Here is a 20,004-nt window from a genome sequence, read left to right as displayed (position 1 = left end):
AGGAACTCTGTCTCCTCGCAGAGAGTGGCGGCTGTGGCCCGCAGCTCACACAGGAGGCGTGGTGAGTAACGGTAGAAGCTCAGCAGCTGCTTCAGGTTGTTCTCTAGCTCCTCCAGGCAGGGCAGCTCCTTCCCACTGATGGCATCCAAGATCTCCAGGTGCGGCCGGTGTACCATGAAGGGCAGGCACAACAGCCAGGGCAGTGTCTTACGGATGGTCATGAACATGCTGGCACGCAGGCTAGCTGTGATGTTGGCCCCATCTACGCCCAAGCCAACTGTTGGCTTCTCATCCTGCAGCCGGATGCCTAAGGCTGAGAAGGCCCTGTCAAGTGCCTGGAGATAGCTCTCTGTGCTGGAGAAGCCTAGCTCCTGCAGAGATAGGAACTCTGTGGCTGGGGGCCCATCACTGCTGGTGTACTGGACATAGACGGCCACCGTGTCGGCCAGCAGGTCATCGCTCTGCCCATCCAGGATGATGCTGAGGCAAGGTGACTGGCGGATGCGCTCGACCAGGTCTTCCCGCAGGGCCCGTGCGATGTGATGGATAAGGATTTGGCAGTCCCCTTCGTTCATATACTGGTCCACCACCTTGAGCTCGCACTTCCTCAGCAGCTCTGCCAGGGGCCGGAAGTCCAGGTAGGGCCTGCCCTCAAGGGCCAGGTGGTAGGCGGTGTTGAAGAGCAGGGTCATGTTGCGACACATCTCCTCCGTCTTCTCTGGGTGCATGCGTAGCTTGTATAGCTGCAGGCACTTCTTGTGCAGGTTGCTCTGGCTGTGCAGCTTGATGGTGTGGATCTTAAACTGCTTGGAGCCGATGATGAAGGCTGAAGTGCGGGAGGACTGTACCGTGTACTGGCGGCAGACATGGCACCACATCTCGTTGAGGGTCGGGGAGTACCGCAGGAACCAGAACTTCTTCAGCCACTCCTGCTTAAAGCGCCGGATTCGGCGTCCGGTGGCTGAAGACATCTTGGAGGGCTCATCGGTGGCAGTCATCATATCATTGGAGACAGACTCATCTGCTGAATCAACTTCCTGGTCATCGTCTTCCATGATGGCAGGGCCAGAGACCATGCTTTCTGAGGCTGCAAAACAAATGAGAAAGAAACATTCACCCCTCATGGAAAAACATAAGATTACTCCACAATGAGCAGGAAACATTGCCTGAGGGGCTGGTGCTGCACCATCCAGGACAGAAGTCTGTAGAAGCTGGCACAGACTGAATCCCAGCTCAGAATTTATTTCTAAGCCCTTTGGTTCTCCCGTGTGACTTTTCCTCTCAGCAGATTGTCCACCATGGCCTCTGTCACCTCCACATGCTCCAGGCCAACTGCCCTCACCCTCCATGCGCAGGTGCCCAAGGGATTCAAATTTTCCCCATGAGCTGGAAAGCACAGGTTAAAAGAATGAGTCTGACAGAGGGAGGAAAAGATATCAAATAACTCAAAGTTAGACCTGGAGGGCTCGACTAATGTGAATGAAGGCAGTTTGGATATGGCCTCAGATGATTTCGGGATCAAACTGCTCTTTAGTCTAGGTGTGTGGTTTGAATATCTGACATGCCTCATTCTGAGCTAAGGGATATGGTTAAAAGAGAAACTGTCATGTAAACAGTCTCAGCTGCAGATGGGACTGGGAAAACCTCCCTCATTGTCAGCCAATGCTAAAAGACCCGTAAAGCCAACAGACAAGGGCAAAGGCATGCAGGTGAGTACCCTGCATCCCCTGGCTCTCCATCCTTCTAAAACTCCAGGTAGGGGAACTGGGACCACACTGGGCAGAACAGAGATTTGAGAAGAGGAGAACGAGTCTGTGGTCCTAGACTTGAGGTTGGGAAGTGGTGAGGTCTCCCCCACAGGACACTCTGCTTGGGACTGAGGAGAGAGAAAGACTGGTTTTAAGCTTTGGGGTTAGACATCAGTAGGACCACCACAGAAAGGCAACGGGTCAAGAAGACATCACACACCCCTTCTGGAGCGGAACTTCCTTTATTGACAAGGAGGATACAAGGGTGACACATGAAGCATCCTGCCAGAGCTGTCACAGGCGCTGAGGATGCAGGCTCCCACCTACAGAGGGGGGCCACCTCCACGTCACACTCCTCCGATCTCCCCACAGGTGGCTTTACCAGACAGTGTTAGGCCACCCTCCACACAGCCCACTGTGAGCTCTTCCCTCTGGCAATAATCTTGTCCTTACCAACTTACCTGCAGGGTCTGAGAACTCTGGGAGCTCCAGTACCTGTGGAGGTAACACGGGGGGCTCAGGAAGCTTCCCAGATTTGAGCATGTCTAATTCTGCCTGGAGTTCCCGGACCTTCTTCTTTAAGCGAATACAGTTAGGGCAAAATGAGGTGGTAGGAAGTTCATGAGGGTCAGAGGCAAGGGAGGCTTCGGCGGGACTGTCAGCCTTGAATGATGAAGGCTCCTCTTCTTCTTCCTCCAATGGACCTGGCTCCTTGGAAACTCCCTGGGGGATCTTCCAGTCCCCTTCCCCCTGGGTCCGGCTGACATTCTGTATGCTACGAGTCATGGTTGTTGCACACCGACTGTAGGTGTCATCCTGGTACTTGGGGACTTTCCTGATGACCAATGAGGTGCTCAGTGCCAGCTGGTGGGCTTCCACCTTTGCAGATTCCAATGAGGCCTCCAGCACGTCTTTGAAAATGAGGTCAATTTTCTTCTTTTTGGCCTGGGGGTGTACATCCCCCTCATCAAAGCCACGCTTGTAGGGACTTTTGCCCTGTCTCAACACGGGGAGCTGAAGGGGACCCCTCAGGTCTTCTGGGTTATCCAGAGCCTGCTCACACTTCTCCCTCTGCAACCTCTTCTCTCCTAGGAAGGAAAACCAGGGTGTAAGGAAGTGGGGAAAATCCCCGATTGGAGAAACCAACAGAAAACAAAGCAGGCCTCCTGCTAGGAAGTTGCCTGACACATCCCTCTAAGTCTGGCCTTGTTGGGCAGGTGTAACGAGTGGATCACTTGGTGGATCACAGGAGCTAGCAACATAGAACCCCCTAAAATGGAAAATCTTTTTTTAAAGAGACAGTTTCAAAGAAGCATCATGTATATAAGCTTAACACTTGTAAGTTAAGAGAGATCTATATGGAATGGTAATTAGAAGTTCTTTCAAAGGGACTTGACATCCTATGAAGATGCCGTCACACCCAGTCACATGGGTGGTGGAAACATACTTGGAGCCAAGTGAGCATGGATTCCCCAGCCCTGGCAATGACAAGATGGCTGCTTGGACTTGGTAAAAGGTACACGTGAAATACCATGAACCTTGCTCCTTCCTCCTCCCTGGCTGCTTTGGAGCCAACACACTTAGGGGAAAGTCCATGCTTTAGCAACTGTCCTTTCTGATGCTCCCAACAATCAGAAGACGAGGGATAGGTGAGAAAGTGTGTCCCAAACTTCTGTGGTTCTCACTGACAGGGATACCTAGGTTGCTGAGGGCTCCAAGGTGGCAGCCTCTGACAAGACAAAGGACAAGGTAGCCACAGTGACCCAAAGCAGTCCCAAAATACAGCTGTGTTGCCTTACCCAACAATTCAAAGATGTTTCCTTTTTTCTTTCTTTCTCATGTGAAATGTATATGTATACTTCAATTCATTTTGAATTATTTTGAATTATTTAAAAGACTTTGATGGACTCCCCAAGAATAAATTATTTTAGTTTGATTCTTTAAAATGGCCAACATGGTTTCATAAACTGCTCCCTGGGGATAGAGATGCTAAGAAGGCAGAGATACTTCTTTATCCCTTATGAGGTCCTGATAGCAGCCTGTGGGACGTGGAAATCTTTGTGATGCGATGCTAAACAATGACTTGAATTTACATTGTAATTAAGCTTCTGAGATCTACATTTGCTAAAGGCCTCTGAGTGAAAGGCTAACGGCTGTCCATCAATAATCCGGACGTTCTGTGCTTGGCTTCCCACGACTGACATGGGGTACCATGTTCTGCCCCATGTATGACTCCAGGTTTCTCATAGGTAACAGCGCAAAAGGGAGTGATCTACTCAGGATGCCCCTTTTGCGTCCTCACACGAATGCTTAAGGAACAATCTTATCTCCAAGACTTCTGGAACTCAGGCAGCTTCCTACAGCCTGCATTTCTAGACAGCCTAACTACAGAACGGGGAGAGATGGAGAGAACTTTAAAAAATACAACATGTGTCTTATAGATTAGTTATGGCACTTGCCCACTAAGAATCTCAAAAAATCAAAGGCCACCATTTCACCTTCTCATGGCTCAATCAAGCAGCAAACAGTGGAGGACACTGGGAGGTCGAGGCTGCAAATCACCAGAGATTCTTCATCATTGTATAAAAACAAGGTAGCTCAAATCTCCTTAGATTAAAGCTTCCAGAAAAATCTATGGGCCAAAAAAGACCTCTAATCATTATGAAGTTGATTCTAAAGCCTCCATATAATATAGAAAAACAAAAAACCCTCAAAGTTAAATCAATCATTTAAAACACTCAATCAAATAAAATGAATTTTTTAATACCAGTTTAGCTATGTTCAATGCATCAAAGATAAAACCACAAAGGAATAATTTATACTCTCTTCAGGAAGCAATCTGGCTCCAATCAATGTCTGCTCTGGACTCCAATTATGAAGAAACCTCCTTCTATGTAAGACCTTAACTGATTGGGCATAGCAGACCTCCCTTCCAGAGCAGGACTGGCACACCAATCTGAGACAACACTAAAAGCGTCCAGAGTCTGCTCAAGCTACAGGCTATAGAAACATACATCTAAAAGCCACTGAACTCCCAGACTTCCCCCAAGGGTTTCTGGGCCAAGACCACCACAGCTTTGGCACTGCCCTGCTGTGGCTTTCCATTTCCTACTGCTCAGCCTGGCCAGGACAGACACTCCTCCATCCTGGATATTCACGTCTCAGTGTGTCTCCTTCCAGATCTGTCTGATGCGCCTCTTTGAACCACTCCTGAGCACTCACTCCCCTCTCTGAGCAGTGCCTGCGGGTCTCAAGGCTCTCGGAGGATGATGCAGCTTTAGGCACTCTGGAGAAGACACTGGGAAGAAAAGGGTGTTGCAAATCCAGAAGAATGCAAGAGAACTGTGGCCAAGGGATGAAACCTGTGTTCTCTGTCAGATATGACTTCTCTTGATTTTCTCTTCTTCTGGTGGTATGAGTCTTTTGGAAACTTCTTGGTGGTCTTTACTCATTTCTTCTTTTATCCATTTAACAAAGATTTATCAAGCACCTACTGTATGCCAGACATGAGGCATCTCCAGAGGTCACATGGAAACCATAGCAATCTTGTTATGGAAGCATGCCTTCAAGTGAAATGTGCCCAACCCCCAGATCCAGAGAAGACAAGAGAAGATGAATTTGTGTAGTAGGTCTCTCACTGGCTAAGCAATCACCAGATACCTTTTACCAAGTCAGGCAGCAGCTTTATATTTAATATGCACAATTTGTTTGTTCTGTTTCGTTTTTGACAATAGCTAATTTCGACAGGTTACCCCTAGTCCCTTCTCATTGTCTCCACTCATATCCCAAATGAAGATTTAATTCCAATAAGTAGGTTGGTCAGGATCATGATAGGATTTGGCTTAGGCACAGCTGTCATTCCTGATGCTCGAGGGACTCTGGGTGTTTGAATGTGTGGCTTTACCCCAGAAGGAGCTGGACTCACCAGTTTTCCCCGGCTGGGGCAAGGATGGAGTACAGAGGTAAAGGGCTAGAGGCTGGGGAGTCTTGAAAGCCACTCTCAAATGACTCATTTAAAAGGGGCCTAGATGGACACCCTGCCCACTGGGCTCCCCATATCTAAGACCTCCTTCCCACCTCCTTCCAACCTTCTTCTTCTGATAAAGACTTTTCTTTCACATCATATCATTAAGACAGCCAGTAATGAGAGCAGGAGGAGGCAGGGAGGAGACCAGTTTGTCTGGAAAGCCACAGAGGTTAGAGACTAGACCTTAAAGTAGACAGATATGAGTTAGAACTCTAGTTTTACCCTTCCTAGCCACGCATCCCTGGATGAATTGCTGATGTTCAGTTTGCACATCTTAAGATGGGTACAATAATCTACACGGCTCACGAGTATAAAAGGTTCCTAAGTGCGGGCTTACTACAATTGAGGTGGGCCTTGTTCCACATATGGTAAGTCTACTACTCCATCCAGTCCTTGCACAGTCTGACAGGGTGGCAGCTGTTGGGATGACTACCTGGGGACACGCAGAAAGCCCGCTTAACACATACTAAGTATTTAGTAAATGTTACCCATTACTGCTGTGATTACTGAGGCAGGGGCAATTTGTAGCATCTCTCTACCCATTTGAATTGGGAAAATGGGATACATTTTCATTACATTTATCTGCTTGGCTCAGGGGGCTTGTGTCTGTCACTGATGCTCAAAATACCTGTGGTAAGAGTTTTTTGAGACCATTTCCAGGGGAGGAGAACACATAAGGTGGCCACTGCCTGTCCTAGAGCTGCTGCCCAGACCTCGACCCATCTGTTTCTCTGAATTGCTCTGGGTCTTCTCATTGCTGGGAAACTGGATTTCCCATTGGTTCTCATAGGAAGCTCTCAGAGAAGCTTTCCTGGCCTCCCCTGGGGCTTGGTGGCAGACATGGCCCTCACCTGGCACGTGGGTGCTCACCTCTGGCCAGGTTGCGGTGGATGGTTTCCTGGGACATGCTGTGCAGGCGCTTCATGTAGTCCTCGCTGTACCAGACTCGCAGCCGCTCCCCAGGCCGGATGTCCCTGCAGGCCCGAAAGTAGATGCGCTCACTGTGTTGGAATGCCAGCAGGTTCTGCTCCCTCTCCTCCCGGGAGATGGCCACATACCTGAGGGTGAGAGGGACAGATGAGGACGCTGGGCCACCCTTCAGAGTGCCTGCTCGTGCTGACGCAGTGCTGGGCAAGTGCAGATGGTGAGAAGTCCACAAGCCCACGGGCACGTATGAGCATTGACAAAGCAGCTGCCCTGTCCAGGGAAGGAGCTCTAGCCAGAGCTGGTCCCTGATATTACTGCTTTGTGTGGCCTTGAGCAAGTTTCTGAACCTCAAAGAATCTCTATTTTCTGAGACTGGAAATGATACCTGCACTGCTTGCCTTAAAGGCTGTGGAAAACACAAAATTCAACACAGGTGATTGGAAAACTATCATCCTATTCCTCACTCACTTTTAATCTCAGGGGCCCCCACATACCCACAGGCCTCTGATAATAGGGTGGGGTCCTTGAACTATTTTCAGAATTTCATAAAGCCCAGAGGAAATAAGCCATGTGACAAGAGTGCTCAAGAGACCAATTAATAAATGCTAAGGATCAAAACTTTAAAAATAAGGGTCCAATGGGGGCAGGAGAGGAAGAGAAATGAGAGATAACAAAAAGTTGGCAACTGGTTAATCTAACTAAATGACTTTTTTTTTTTTTTTTTTTTGAGACAGAGTCTCCCAACCAGTCAGCCCCGAGAACAGCAACACTCACTCTGTTGCCCTGGGTAGAGTGCTGTGGTGTCATAGCTCACAGCAACCTCAAACTCTTGGGCTCAAGTGATCCTCCTTCCTCAGCCTCCCAACTTTGGGATTATAGGCACCTGCTACCACGCCTGACTAATTTTTCTATTTTTAGTAGAGATGGGATCTCACTCTTACTCAGGCTGGTCTGGAACTCCTGAGCTCAGGCAATCCACCTGCCTCAGCCTCCTAGAGTGCTAGGATTATAGTTGTGAGCCAGCATGCCCAACCTAACTAAATGAAACCTAACGAAAGGAGACTGAGGCTCCAAGAGGCCAAGTGACTTGCCCAAAGTCATGCAGCTAATTATGGGAGATGGCGCTTTGAGGCCTATGTTCTTTCCATATACCCATAGCCTATGTGAGCATGTAAAGTGCCAACACAGCAATGCCCAGGTAACCATTAAAGTCATGTCAAACCCTTGGACTCCATGGCCTTCATCCACTCTCACTGAAATGACATTTCCAACATCCAACCTGCCACTGCACCCCCTCCAAAAGGTTGGATGATGCCACACCTTCTAGGAAACAGAGGTGTACAGATCAGAGGGCAAGAGGAAATTATTTGGACTTTCAGACTTTTGTGTTACTTAAGCATCTAGTCAAAAATGAACATCTTGTCCTTCTACTATGGTTTGTTTCAAAAGCCAAGAAAGCTTGAGAGCCCCTGTAAGCCAAGGGGTTGTATTTGGAATAGTCTGGGGCAAACGTTAATTCACAGAAAAATTCAATGGATAACGAACAAAGGAAAAGGATCACTAATAAGAAAGGCAACGTAGCACATCGTCTCATCGGCATAGATTTTTAAAAAATGATGACACCTCATTGGTAAAGGCCATTCCGATGGTGCAAAATAAAGTGGCACAACCCTTTGGGAAACAAAATGGTAATATTCGTCAAGAAAATAAGATGTGGATTAACTATGCAATCCCTGCATTCCACTGTGCTCAGTTGTAACATTTTGTATAACAGTGCAAAGGAAAAAAAACACCCAAATGTCTACTAGGGGAAACGATTTAATAAATGATGTTACATTCATACAGTGAAATGTTAATCATCTATACAAAAAATGTTTTCAATCTTTTATGACTTGGAAAAACAATGCTGATAGAACCTAGTATGAGAACAGTAACACTGGAAGCTATTTATATTATGGTTCCAATAATGCTTTAAAATCAAGCCTCTGTAAACTACCTGGAGGAAACGGACCAATGTGTGTAACAGTGATTATCCATTATAGGTGGATCTTCTTTGTAATTCTGTGTGCTTTCCAAGTTTTCCTCAGTAAGTAAGCATTACTGTTACCACCCTCTGTCCCCCTACACACACAGAAAAGAAATTCACAAATGCTAATTCTGGGATGAGGTGGCTGGGGCCACAGCATTGAGAATCTGCATTTAAGATGCCCACCCACATCCTGCCCCTCTCATCTGAAGAGACTTGGAGGAGGCCATTGCCTTCCAAGGAAGGACCACCAGAGTCCAGGGAACAATTCGTTCTGGCAACAGGATGTAGCAAGACCCCAGCGGGAGTAAGAACGAGGCGGATGGGAGAACAGACTCTAGCTTTGGCTGCTTCTTCCTTTTAAGAGAAATGAGTCGCAGGCTCCATCCTGGGGTGGTGAAACTTGCAAGATTTATGATGCTCAAATCCCCAGAGCTTACATCTTGTCCAGAATCTCGCTTAGCCTCAACACATCTGCGTACTCAACAGCATCTGATATGAGCACCGGTCTGCCTGACCTGTGAAGACAGCCATGTCACTAAAGGAAAAGAGGACCCCTGGCCAAGAAAAGTCACTCCAAATGAATACTTCCCAATCTCACATCTCCACCTGCAGAGTTCACTTTTTCCCCATATCTGAGATTTCTTCTGAATATACAAAATATCCCCAGTCTCCAGTTTAGTGAGAGTGTGGGATTTGACGTCCATAAATAACCTTGTGGATACAGTACAGAACAGCAATGATGTTCCAGACTATCCTGCTCCCAGAGACAGAAGGCAAACCATTCATTCATCCATCCATCCTTTTCTTCACAAGACTCACTTGAATCACACAGCATGACAGGAGAAAACCATCTTCTCTCCTTTTTTCAGTTTCTAAACAGCCATCAAGCTCTAAAAGCTAGAATTATTTCCCTGCCACTCAATGTTAAGAGAAAAGATAGATGAGGAACACATTCTTATCAGGGATTGATTCATTCAAAAGAGCAACTTGGAGGGTGAGTCAAAGGTTTATTCAGTCAATTTCCCTTTCTATCTTCTGCTCCTTTTCTACCCAGTAAGAATTAATATTTACAAAGGTAAGGTAACCCCAAAGCTTTGTGGAGATCACAAAGTATTTCTGAAGGCAGATCAAAATTTGTTCAGCATCTTCTTGTATTTGGTAGTTCTGAAATCTAGCTTTTGAAACAGGGTGTATATGACAACTCTTGGTGAATCACAACAACCTAGTCCCCAACAAGACATTTATATCATTTTTTAGGTAAAGCTAAGTGAAAACAGCTAAGTCCGCAAACTCATTATTTCTACCCCCTTTAAGGTCTTTATAGTAATATCTGATGGCTAGAACTCACTCCCAGAATCCTTCTGTCCCCACGCACGACAACCCCTTATGAAAAACCATGCCTATTCTGTGACATGGCTACAGGTATAAGAGCCCTCTCCAAGGATTGGAAAGCTTCCAGGGAGTAAAGCACTTTTTTTTTTCATTTCTTTGTGGCTAAGCAGCTCTTTGCAAAGAGGTTTGAGGAGTTCCCAGGTCACTAACTCTTGAGAGGAGGCCAGGGTAGGTCTAGCAGAGGTTGTTCTACAAATGCTAGTGCTGATGTGACAGCATTTTGAACCCAACCCACAGAACAAGGGACTTTTGAAGCAATCAAGGGGTGTGCAGTAGTGTTGCTACTGATGGTGGAAAGCTCTGGACTGACCCTGTCATGGTGACAAGGGATTGTTCTTATTCCAACCTCCTCACTGACCTTGAGTGCTGGACAGATAAGCACAAGGACAACAATTAGACCTCACCCACTGTGTCTTATCAAGTGCACCATATTGTCTAGCTGGATCAGGAAATGACCATCAATTCTAGCTCAAAGAAAAAAAGACCCAGAGGGCATCTAGTTTATCAGAGGGGACCGACAAAGGCACTTTTAGTAGGTATCTCATCATGGAAAGGATGTTGCCCAGTCAGGGTGGCAGATAGGAAGAGACTGAGAAGCAACAGGCTGGGCTGTGTGTTCTTACATGCATGTAGGTCTCTGGGCTGGGAGGGACTTGGGTCCAGCATCCACCCACCAGGTAATCAGAGGGCCTCTGATGGACGCCACCCAGCCAGCCCTCAGCGTGAAAGCTTGCCCAAAAAGGCGCCCCCTTGCAGGCTGCAATAGGCTGCCCACTCATTCCACCCTCCTAGTTTCCTCTTCGCATTTAATGTGCTAGCACCACAATCCCCACTGAAGTCAAGAAACAGAAACTGAAATCTTTCCCATCGCTAGTTAACGAGTCTCTACACTTCATAGTCCCTTTCCCTTTTGATTTCACTACTTCCAGCTTGGCCCTCTCCCTCCCTGGGACCAGCTAGTCACTGCTTAGAACACAGATCTGGGGGCAGAAGACCCCAAGCCTGCTTTCACGGCATCTTTGCATTTCCTGGAAATTGGATAGTCATGATTTCTTTGGCCATGCTTTTTGGACAAGAAACACAGAAGACAGCCTGGATTCCAAGAAGCCAAATGTTGGGTGGAACCCCCTAGAGAGTAGATCTGTGGTCAAGATGTGGGGATCTCCTGCCTGGTAGAAAGTCTCCCATGACTGGTAGGAAACCAGGGCAGTGCCCAGGGGAAGAGGCCCCACGAGAACAGAGGAAGGAGTGACTTTGAGAAGCCTCAGGTCCAGGTGGGCAAGGCCTTGCCTGTACCTGACAGACACTTGGATGAGGAAGGGTCACACTTGAGGGCGGGGGTCCCTAAAGTGCAGTGGCACAAGGACAGCCCCTGAGCCTTCTGGGAGTCTCCTGTCAGAAGTGATGTTTTTCCTAGGACCCCTAGCTTATTTTTAGGGAACAAAAGTTAAATTTCAGTTAGCAACCTCTCACTTTTGATGTGCAGAGAAATGAAATATAACTCAACGGTTTTACACAGTAGCTTTGTCTCTGCGGCCCAAGCATGCCTTCCTCTCCTCTGAGGGCAGGAAGGGCAGCTGTGAGCTTATGGAACCAGGGAACTCAAGGAGCAATGGAACCCTACTGACCAAGGTGCTTTCCCTTAATCATCTAACCCCTGCTTCGGAGGCCTCGAGATCTTCACTGGAAGCAAAGAAAGAGAATATACACCAAAGAACGATCCTGGAGACTGGGTGTGTTCAAAGTGTGAGTTTGATTTCTTTTTATTGCCATCTTAACAAAAATACTTTGGAAGGCAATCTTTGATTTCAGCTTAGGACGGCAGGGTGATTCCAGGCAATAATCAAACCTTCGGACTGTGGGACTGGGGAATGTTCAGTTTGGGGGAGTAGGAACCCCCAAAGAACCACAGAATGTGGTGATGGGCTGAAAGGTGCAAGGACATCGCAGTTGCCCTCTGTTCTCCCTATGTTGGACAAAGCCAGGTTTATAAGCAGCACTCCAGGAGCAGCCTTGGCAGGCGCTGGCACAGCAGTTCCCCAGCTCCCACTATGGCAGTCGTGGGTAGGATGGGAGGATGTAGGGGTGGAGTGAGAGAATTCTGCTGGGGGTCAGCCTCAGGCCAGAGAGCAAAGAAGACACAGAATTGAGCTGCACCCAGGTCAGTGCAAAGCTTGCATCTGCCACCTGCCACTTTCTTCCCTAACGCTATGAGCCCAGTTCTCGCTTTCCAAAATGAAACATGAAGCCAGGGGTGTGTGCAGCTGGTGCATACGCAGCCCAAGCAAGCAGAGGCAAGGCATGCCGGAAGCTGGAATGAGACACGAGCCCTGCTGGACTCTGAGTTCTTTAGAAGCAGAGGAGGGGTTGCTTCTGACCTGGGCCCTGCCTCTCCCCAGCCACTGGCTGTGAGCCTGGGACTAAGGTGGGGTGCACACTCTCCTCCCCAATGCTATTGCTGCCTGCCTTTCTGCCTAGGAAAGCTGAGGTGGAGCAGAGGCTTAGGGGATGGGGGAAAGGCAGAGGCTAGGGAATAAGCAAGACCCTTCCTGCTACTACTCCAGATCTGGACTCTGACAGTGGAGCTAGAAAAATCCACAGTTCTGGCTTCTAGTCCTGCCCCCCGCCCCAGCTGTCTGTGTCATTTACCAATGATAAAATGCAGACGATAAGAATGATCACAATCATACCCGACTTGGCTGCCTCTCTGATTGTCCTGAGGACCCACTGAGACCACCCCTCTGCAAGGGGAAAGGTATAAGGTGTTCTCTACAAATGCAGGATCCTCTTTGCCTTCCTCCGATGTTCTCCCATTCTCCCCACTGCACAGAAGGCAAGCACAGCAGCTGAGCACACGCACGAGGACAAGCAGAGGGCCAAGGCATAGCCCCTGGGCAGGGGGAGGACAGACCCCTTCTCCAAGGGCAGACATGACCTACCCATCCTCAGGCCTGGCCCCCTTCCAAACAGCAGAATGGGGGCCTCGGATTATGCCAGGCCTGGGAGGCTGAAGCAGCAGCCCTGAGGTTGGAAAACGGCTTCCATTCAGGTGCTTCCCACAGTGCTCTCCCCTTCCCCGCAAGGCCTGCTGCCGTGGGCTACAGACCAAGAGGACAGCGATCCTCCAGGCCAAGCAAGCGTCAAGCCAGGTAGCTTTTCTTGCATCTTGAGCATCCGCCAAAGATGAGGGAATGGGGCTGCATACGTGCTGTTAGAGCTCCGGGCAGTGCTCTGCATTCCGTGAAGAGGAAACCGTAACCCCAATGTCCTGTAAGGGTCATTGGTCCTGAGCACAAGAGACTAGTCCCTGTTGCAAGGCCAGACACCCCTCCTCTACCACTCTTCCTTCTAGCGCAGACTGGCCAGGTTAGAAATTGTGCTTTCTTTTCCGAGACCTGGTAGTCCGTGTGGGGGCTGGTGCTGGGGGAGTTGGTGGGGGCTCCGGCAGGGGAGCTTGGGCCTGGGTGGCCTGGGGAGTGGAGCCCATGGGGGCTGCTCCATCTGGCCCCCGGTGAGACACTTGAAACCCATCTCGGATCTCTGTCAGTGTCTGGCACATCTGACCAACACGGCTGGTCAGCTCAGCCATGGCCTCGCTGATGACATGCATGCTGTTGGCCATGTCCCGGTGCACAGTCACCAGCTCCTGGCAGAACTGCCTGAACATCTCGGTCTGTTGGGCGTGGACGTGGAGGAGCTGCCAGTCAAGGCCCGTGGTGGGTGGGCTGGGATGTGGCCGAGGGGTCCTGCAGGCAGCCTGAGCCTGGGGTGAGGGGCAGGGCAGGGCCTCTGGCTTGGGGCCCACTGTCTCAGACTGGTCTGAGGAGGAGGATGAATGGAGCAGGGTGGGCCTGGCCAGGTGGGCCTCTTCCTCCGGAGACCGCTGCAGGGGCACTCGAATAGGCTGCCTTGAGGGCCCAGGTGCCTCCTCATCTTCATCATCTTGGGGACAGAAACAAAAAAGGACAAATGATTACAACATGGGGAAAAGGGCAGCCCTGGGCTTGGGCCCACCCCTGCAAAATACCCCAAATTCCTAAGGTGAATGGTCTAGGCACCCCAGAGCAAAGAGTGAGCACGAGCAGGTTCCAGTTCCCTTCCTCTCCTGGGAATGGAGACATTCCAGGTGGCGGGGGAAAGATGTGGAGACCCAAGTCCCAGTGACAGCATGTCAGCCCAGCACCTCATGACCTTGGCCACATCACTACATCCCTCTGTGACTCACTTTCTGCAAAGTAAAGGTAATGACTGCTCCATCCACCCACCTAACCACCTGGCCATCTAGCTGGGTTGCTAAAAAGGGGGATAAATAAGAGAAAGACAGGAAGGAACTTTGCACAGCTGAGTGACACCTGCTGAAAGGTACTAATGTGTCCTTTGCCCTCTGAGCTCCAGCCTCCTTAGCTCATTTCTGAGCTGCTTGGGCCATCTTGTGGCCTTGCTGGAACCTGCAACTTTAAATCTCTGCAGGGGGATGAAACCAGCAGAGTGCTGGCAGAATGGCACAGAGCAGCCACCTCTGCACTCAGCCTGGATGTCCCCCTCCGTCCCCAAGGCAGGTGGCCAGGTCAGGCACATCGTGCCCCTACCCACAAGCACCTGACCCTGCAGGCACCCTCAGACAGACTGTTGCTTACAGTCGGGTGAGGGGGCCCAGCCCTTGCCAGTGCTTTCCGGTGACCCACATTATGGGCTGACTCCCAGGCAGGGATTAAAACAATATGACAGGCAAGTCTTCCTTGCTGCCTGTGCCTGTGGTGCTGAACTCAGGACCACACCCAGGAAAGTGACAGGGGAAACAGGGAGGTTTATCCTACAGGCTGCCTCATGCTTCTCTGGTGTCCCAGGGTCTCACTTGGGCTGGTGTAGTAGGAGCCTAGTGTCTCCTGGCCTCTGTGGAAGGACAGTAGCCATGCGGGAGATTTCAGAAACCCGTTATAGCACAGCCAGTGCTGAAGGGGTGTCACTCCCTCCACGCCTGCCGGGGCCTCTCTGCACCAAGCTGGGGCTGGGCGTGTAGCAGCTGCCACAGGCTGGGGACAGAAGGGCTGGTGTGGGGCTGCCCCTCCTGAGGTGCACAGGCTCCCTGCCAGCCCAGCTGCCTTTGGTAACCTCACGGTCTTCAGTCTCAGGGAGGCATGGGGGTGAGTAGCGCAGGGCTCAGGGAACAGGCTTTACTGGGTATGGCCCCCCCCCCTTTTTTCTCCTAATTAGGTGGAATCATTGTAAGACTTAGGAAAAACACCAGTTCATAGAATATTGGCAAACCCTGGTTTGAATCCTGGCACTGAATTGAGCTAGGGGCCACCTCTGTGTTTTTTTTTTTTGCAGTTTTCGGCCAGGGCTGGGTTTGAACCCGCCACCTCCGGCATATGGGGCTGGTGCCCTCCTCCTTGAGCCACAGGCGCAGCCCACCACCTCTGTTTCTACAGCTTACTTTCCTCATTTGGGAAGCAAGAGAGTCCAACTAGATGGTCTCCATGTTCCTCTCCAGTCCTGAAAATCTGACTCTGTGAATCGCCACCTGTCAGGAGCCCCAGCCAAATAGGAAATGAGCAGATCCCAGTGGAAGGGGGCCTGGGAAGGGAAGGCCTGAGTCTTTGTGAACCACCTTCCCGCAGACGGGGCTGTGGCTGCTCCCTTAGAGCCTCTCCTTCCCTGCTCCCCCTCTCTGGACTCTCAGATAGACAGCCTCCAGTGGGGACCAGGGACCAGGGCTGGGGTTGCAGGGGGTACAGAAGGGCCTCAACTGCTCCCCTGTCTCGTGTGCCCCAACCAGAATACCAGCCCCAAGAGACACCCGCCCCAGCTGCTGGGCCCAGCTTCAAAGTGCATCTGAGATGCAGGAAGCACAGGGGAATGCAGGGATGCATATGGGACAGAGGGGGAACAGCAAGGACAGGGAGCAGGAACTTAGAGACAGCCTTAGGGTAGGCAGAGAAAGGCAGCACGCAGGGAAAAGAGGGGAAGCAGCATGGAATGGCAGGGGGAGTGCAGACAAGAAAGCCCTAGGACCAGGCTTAGAAAACAGAGCTGATCTTTCCATGGCCTGAGCCCTGACAACTTGGCGGCTTCATCTCAAGCCCCTTCCCCCTTGCTGGCTATACATGGGCTTCCCTGGCTTCTCCTTGTTCCTGGAACGTGCCAAGCGACTTCCTGATGCACAGACTTGTACATGCTGTTCTCTGCCTGCATGCTCGCCCCTCCCTCCTCCGCACCCCACGCTGCTGCCTGGCCTGGTTAACTCTTACCCTTCACATCCAGCCCACTGCTGCTTCCTCAGGGGACCTCCCCCAGCCCCTGGCACAGCTAGGAGCCTCTACTCCTCACTCACAGACAGAGCTGCTCTGTAATGTGCAGGGTCAAATTTAAAATGAAGACATGGGGCCCTGGTTTGAAGATTATTAAGAATGTCCAGATGGCAGCAGCAGAGCCTACAACCCAGCAGGCCCCTGTGACTTCAAAGTCTTATGCCTGTGAAGCCTGCCCTGCTCTCAGGACTGCCTAGATTCACTCATCCTTCCTCCCTTCATTATGAGTTTACTTGTGCAATTATTTAAAGTTGATGTTTTCCTGTGAATCTAGGAACTCCCAAGGGCACCGCTGGTGGACTGTGTATACAGCTATCTTCCTAGCTGCCGACACAGCTCCTGGCATGGAGATCCTCAGTATATTCCAGAATAAATGCACAGAAAAGGGTAGAGATGAGAGAGGGGGAAGAATGGAAGGAGTGGGCTAGATAGAAAGGGACAGGAAAGCACAAGAAGGAAAGTTCAGGGGACTAAGCAGAACAGGCTAGGAGCAGACAGCCCAGGCACAGGTCGGGAGGCAGGATACTCACAGCTGGTTGAAGGGCTGTCAGTGCCATCCAGTTCTGCCCTGGGGAAGCTGCGCCCCGCACGGGCAGTGAGCAGTGCTGACTCGATGACCCTCTCGTGGGCCGTGAGCACGATGGTGGGGGCGCGGCTCCCAGCCCCAGGGCTGGACAGGGATTGCTGCATGAAGGCTAGCTTGTCCTTGGTCCTCCGTTTCATGTCATCCCATCTGTGCTTAATGTCCTTCACGGAGCGGGGCACCTGGCTGACGGAGGTGATTTTCCGAGCTATGCCTTCCCAAATCTTGTCCCTGTCAGCATGGGACAGTCGCATGGTCTCCCTCCCAAAGAGAACTGCTTCATGGTGGGTCACCTCTGTGACCAGAATATCCAGCTCCTCCTTGGAGAACTTGGGCTTCCTCTTACGCTCAGCCAGGGGTGCCACGTTCCTTGGGTTGAATATCCCACAAAGCACAATTGGGTAAATGACTGTCAACGTGGGTGATCCTCCTCCTTCCTAATTGCTGGCCCCCAGCTGGGGAGCCCAGGAGGCACCTGGGGCCACCTGGCCCCACCACACCCTCCTCCTTCTGAGAGGTCCCTTTTGCTATTCCTTGGAGGGGAAGGTGGGAAGAGGAGCCATAGTGGAGGCGGGTGGGAGCGCTGGACTCAGTCAACTTCAGGGTCTGCTCTACCTCTTACTAGAAGTGAGAGCTAGGGTGCTTCAAGTTCATTTAACCTTTCCTGTCTCAGAATGGGAATAACAACCACACCAACCTCTGGGTTGCTGCTAAGAGCAAAGGCACAACGATGTAAAAGAGCTTTAAAGCCCTGAAAGGTAGTGACAAGGGATCTTTACTGGAATTAGGATTAAACCATTGCCTCTATACAAGATTTACATACAGCCCCATAGCCCAAAGCATGGACGGGAGGAGTCTTCACAGTGGGTTGCTATGGGGCGTGGCATTGGTGGTGCCACCTGCCCAGGATTAAAGTGGGATCATAGCAAGTTCTTTCTGTTGGTGGCTCTCTCCCTCAGTCCCCTCAGTCCAAGTCCCCATCTGTGTATGTGGAGGAAAACAGGTTCCCCAGTCTACAGGAGCACACGCTCCTTTGGGGGCGGCCTGCTGTGTCACTGTGGTAAGAAGTGAGGCACCCGTGAGCTTCCAGAGGGAGACAAGTTCCACTCTGATGGACACCATGAGTAACCTCGGCTTCTACCTCCATACAGCAGCCAGGGCACCAAGCAGAGGGCTCTGACCTGGCACCTGCATGGCTTTGGAACTCAATTTTACCACACTGTTCTTCTGTTTGCTCTTCAACTAACTAAAATGCAAAAAAAAAACACCCAAGAGAAGACATCAGGGTCTGGATGGAAATCCAGAGCCCAATTACTCCTCTGACTCCTTCTAAAACCTCAGGGAGAGGCAGTGGCACCTCCCCACTTGATCCCCAGAAGCCCCAGGGCCCAGAAGCTGGGGAGAAGAAGGCTGAGGTTTCACTACCCTGCCCAAGACAGTGGCAGGAACATAGACCTTGTACTCAAGCAGACCTGGCACTAAAGGCTGAGTTTTCTCAGGCAAGCAATGGACCTGCATAAACCTAGTTTCCTTATCCATAAAACTAGAGTGATAGATAATCCTATGGCCAACTGCTCAGTGCTACTCAAGTGATTTAATGCAGGTTTCTCAAGCCACCCCTATTGGCATTTGGGACTAGAAAACTCTTTGTTCAGGGAAGAGGGCATCTGTGCAATGCAGGATGTTTATCAACATCCTTAGCTTCTAACCAACAGAAACCAACAGCATCCACTCCCAGAGTTGTGACCACCAAAAATAGCTCAAGACATTGCCAAATGCCCTTAGGAGTACCAAACAGCCCTGGCCGAGAAGCACCACCCACAGAGCACCTAGCATAGGGACATAAAGTAAAAACTTGAAATGGGAGAGACCGTTCCCTTCCTTGCCCACCACTTATTTTGTTAAGTAACTAACTGACTCCAGCTGATCATCCTCAGCCCCGGTGCTCTGACAGTTCAAGTAAGAGTGTCTGCAAATTAGGAGCTGTCCCCAAGGGCACTGCACAGGAGAAGGAAACGGGCTGTCCAGGGTTAACTGGCTTTCCCCTCACTCCAACAACTACCCGCAGGTGTCTCCACGACAGTGAGCCACACAACTGACCCCAACCTGCTCCTTGAGTTGTCACAGATGAGGGCCTGCCAGCTGTGATCAGGACAGGCCTGTGGAATAGGACAGATCTCATGCTAGCCAAGGGCTAGAAGCAGAACCTCCCCACTGACACCCACCCACAAGCCTGGTCCCTTTTTGCACAAGCAGAAAGAACAGTGGCCTGAAAGTCCAGAGTCAGAGGTTCAAATCCTTGTTCTTCCAGTGTCTATAATCCTGAGCAAAACTTTACAGAGCAGTGGCTCTCAATGCTTACGGCACGTCAGAATCACTACGAGAACTTTAGTAGTGCAATGCCCCAGGTCCATGTCCAGGCTGATTAAGTCTAAATCTTTGGGGTGCTAGATGATGGCTAAGTTAGTTCAGAGGATGACTCCCCTTCTTTGGGGTTATAAGAAAGATGGATGGTTATCGGAGATGGATGGAAGAGCGGGACAGACTCGGCTCCATCAGCAAACCTCCTGGAGCACAGAAGCCTGATGCCGGATGGGCCACAGACATGCTCTTCTCTGAGTGGCTGGGGCCAGGCTGTAGCCATCAGGCAGCACAGCAGCCACCAGATGGGCTATCTGCACATCTCACCCCCATCCCACTTGATTACAGTGCCCTCAAACAAAAGCCTGTCCCCCTTGAAAGCCCTTATCAAAGCCCATCCCCTTTCATCTGGGCTCTTGAAGCACACTGTATATCAGAAGTCATTTCTGTGGTGTTGAGGGTGAGTCCTGGGAGGACCCCGGGTTCCCCATATGTGGCCTGACCCCAGGTAGGTGCTCAGTACCCAGGTGACAAAATACATGTGCCCAGCTGATCTGGGCCTGGTTGTAGGGGAGTTAGGAGGGTCAAGCTACCTCCTTGGGGACACTTTCAAGGCAATGACTGAC

General features: G+C 50.5%; 1 protein-coding gene across 1 annotated transcript in view; it reads right to left on the bottom strand.

Annotated features, from left to right (window-relative positions):
- Window positions 1–1,977: 1,977 nt before the first annotated feature.
- PRDM11 (PR/SET domain 11) overlaps window positions 1,978–20,004 on the bottom strand; it is a 44,535-nt gene continuing 26,508 nt past the window's right edge. Inside the window, exons 6-7 of the mRNA XM_012801762.2 lie at window positions 6,646–6,833; window positions 1,978–2,836 (exon numbers count right to left, since the gene is read on the bottom strand). Of these exons, the coding sequence (XP_012657216.1) occupies window positions 2,127–2,836; window positions 6,646–6,833 (898 nt within the window). The 3' untranslated portion in view covers window positions 1,978–2,126. The remainder of the gene's footprint in view (window positions 2,837–6,645; window positions 6,834–20,004) is intronic.

Source organism: Otolemur garnettii, unplaced genomic scaffold, assembly GCF_000181295.1.
Source record: "Otolemur garnettii isolate 467f Iridium unplaced genomic scaffold, OtoGar3 scaffold00001, whole genome shotgun sequence".
NCBI lineage: Eukaryota > Metazoa > Chordata > Mammalia > Primates > Galagidae > Otolemur > Otolemur garnettii.
This window is presented reverse-complemented; position numbering and strand designations above follow the sequence as displayed.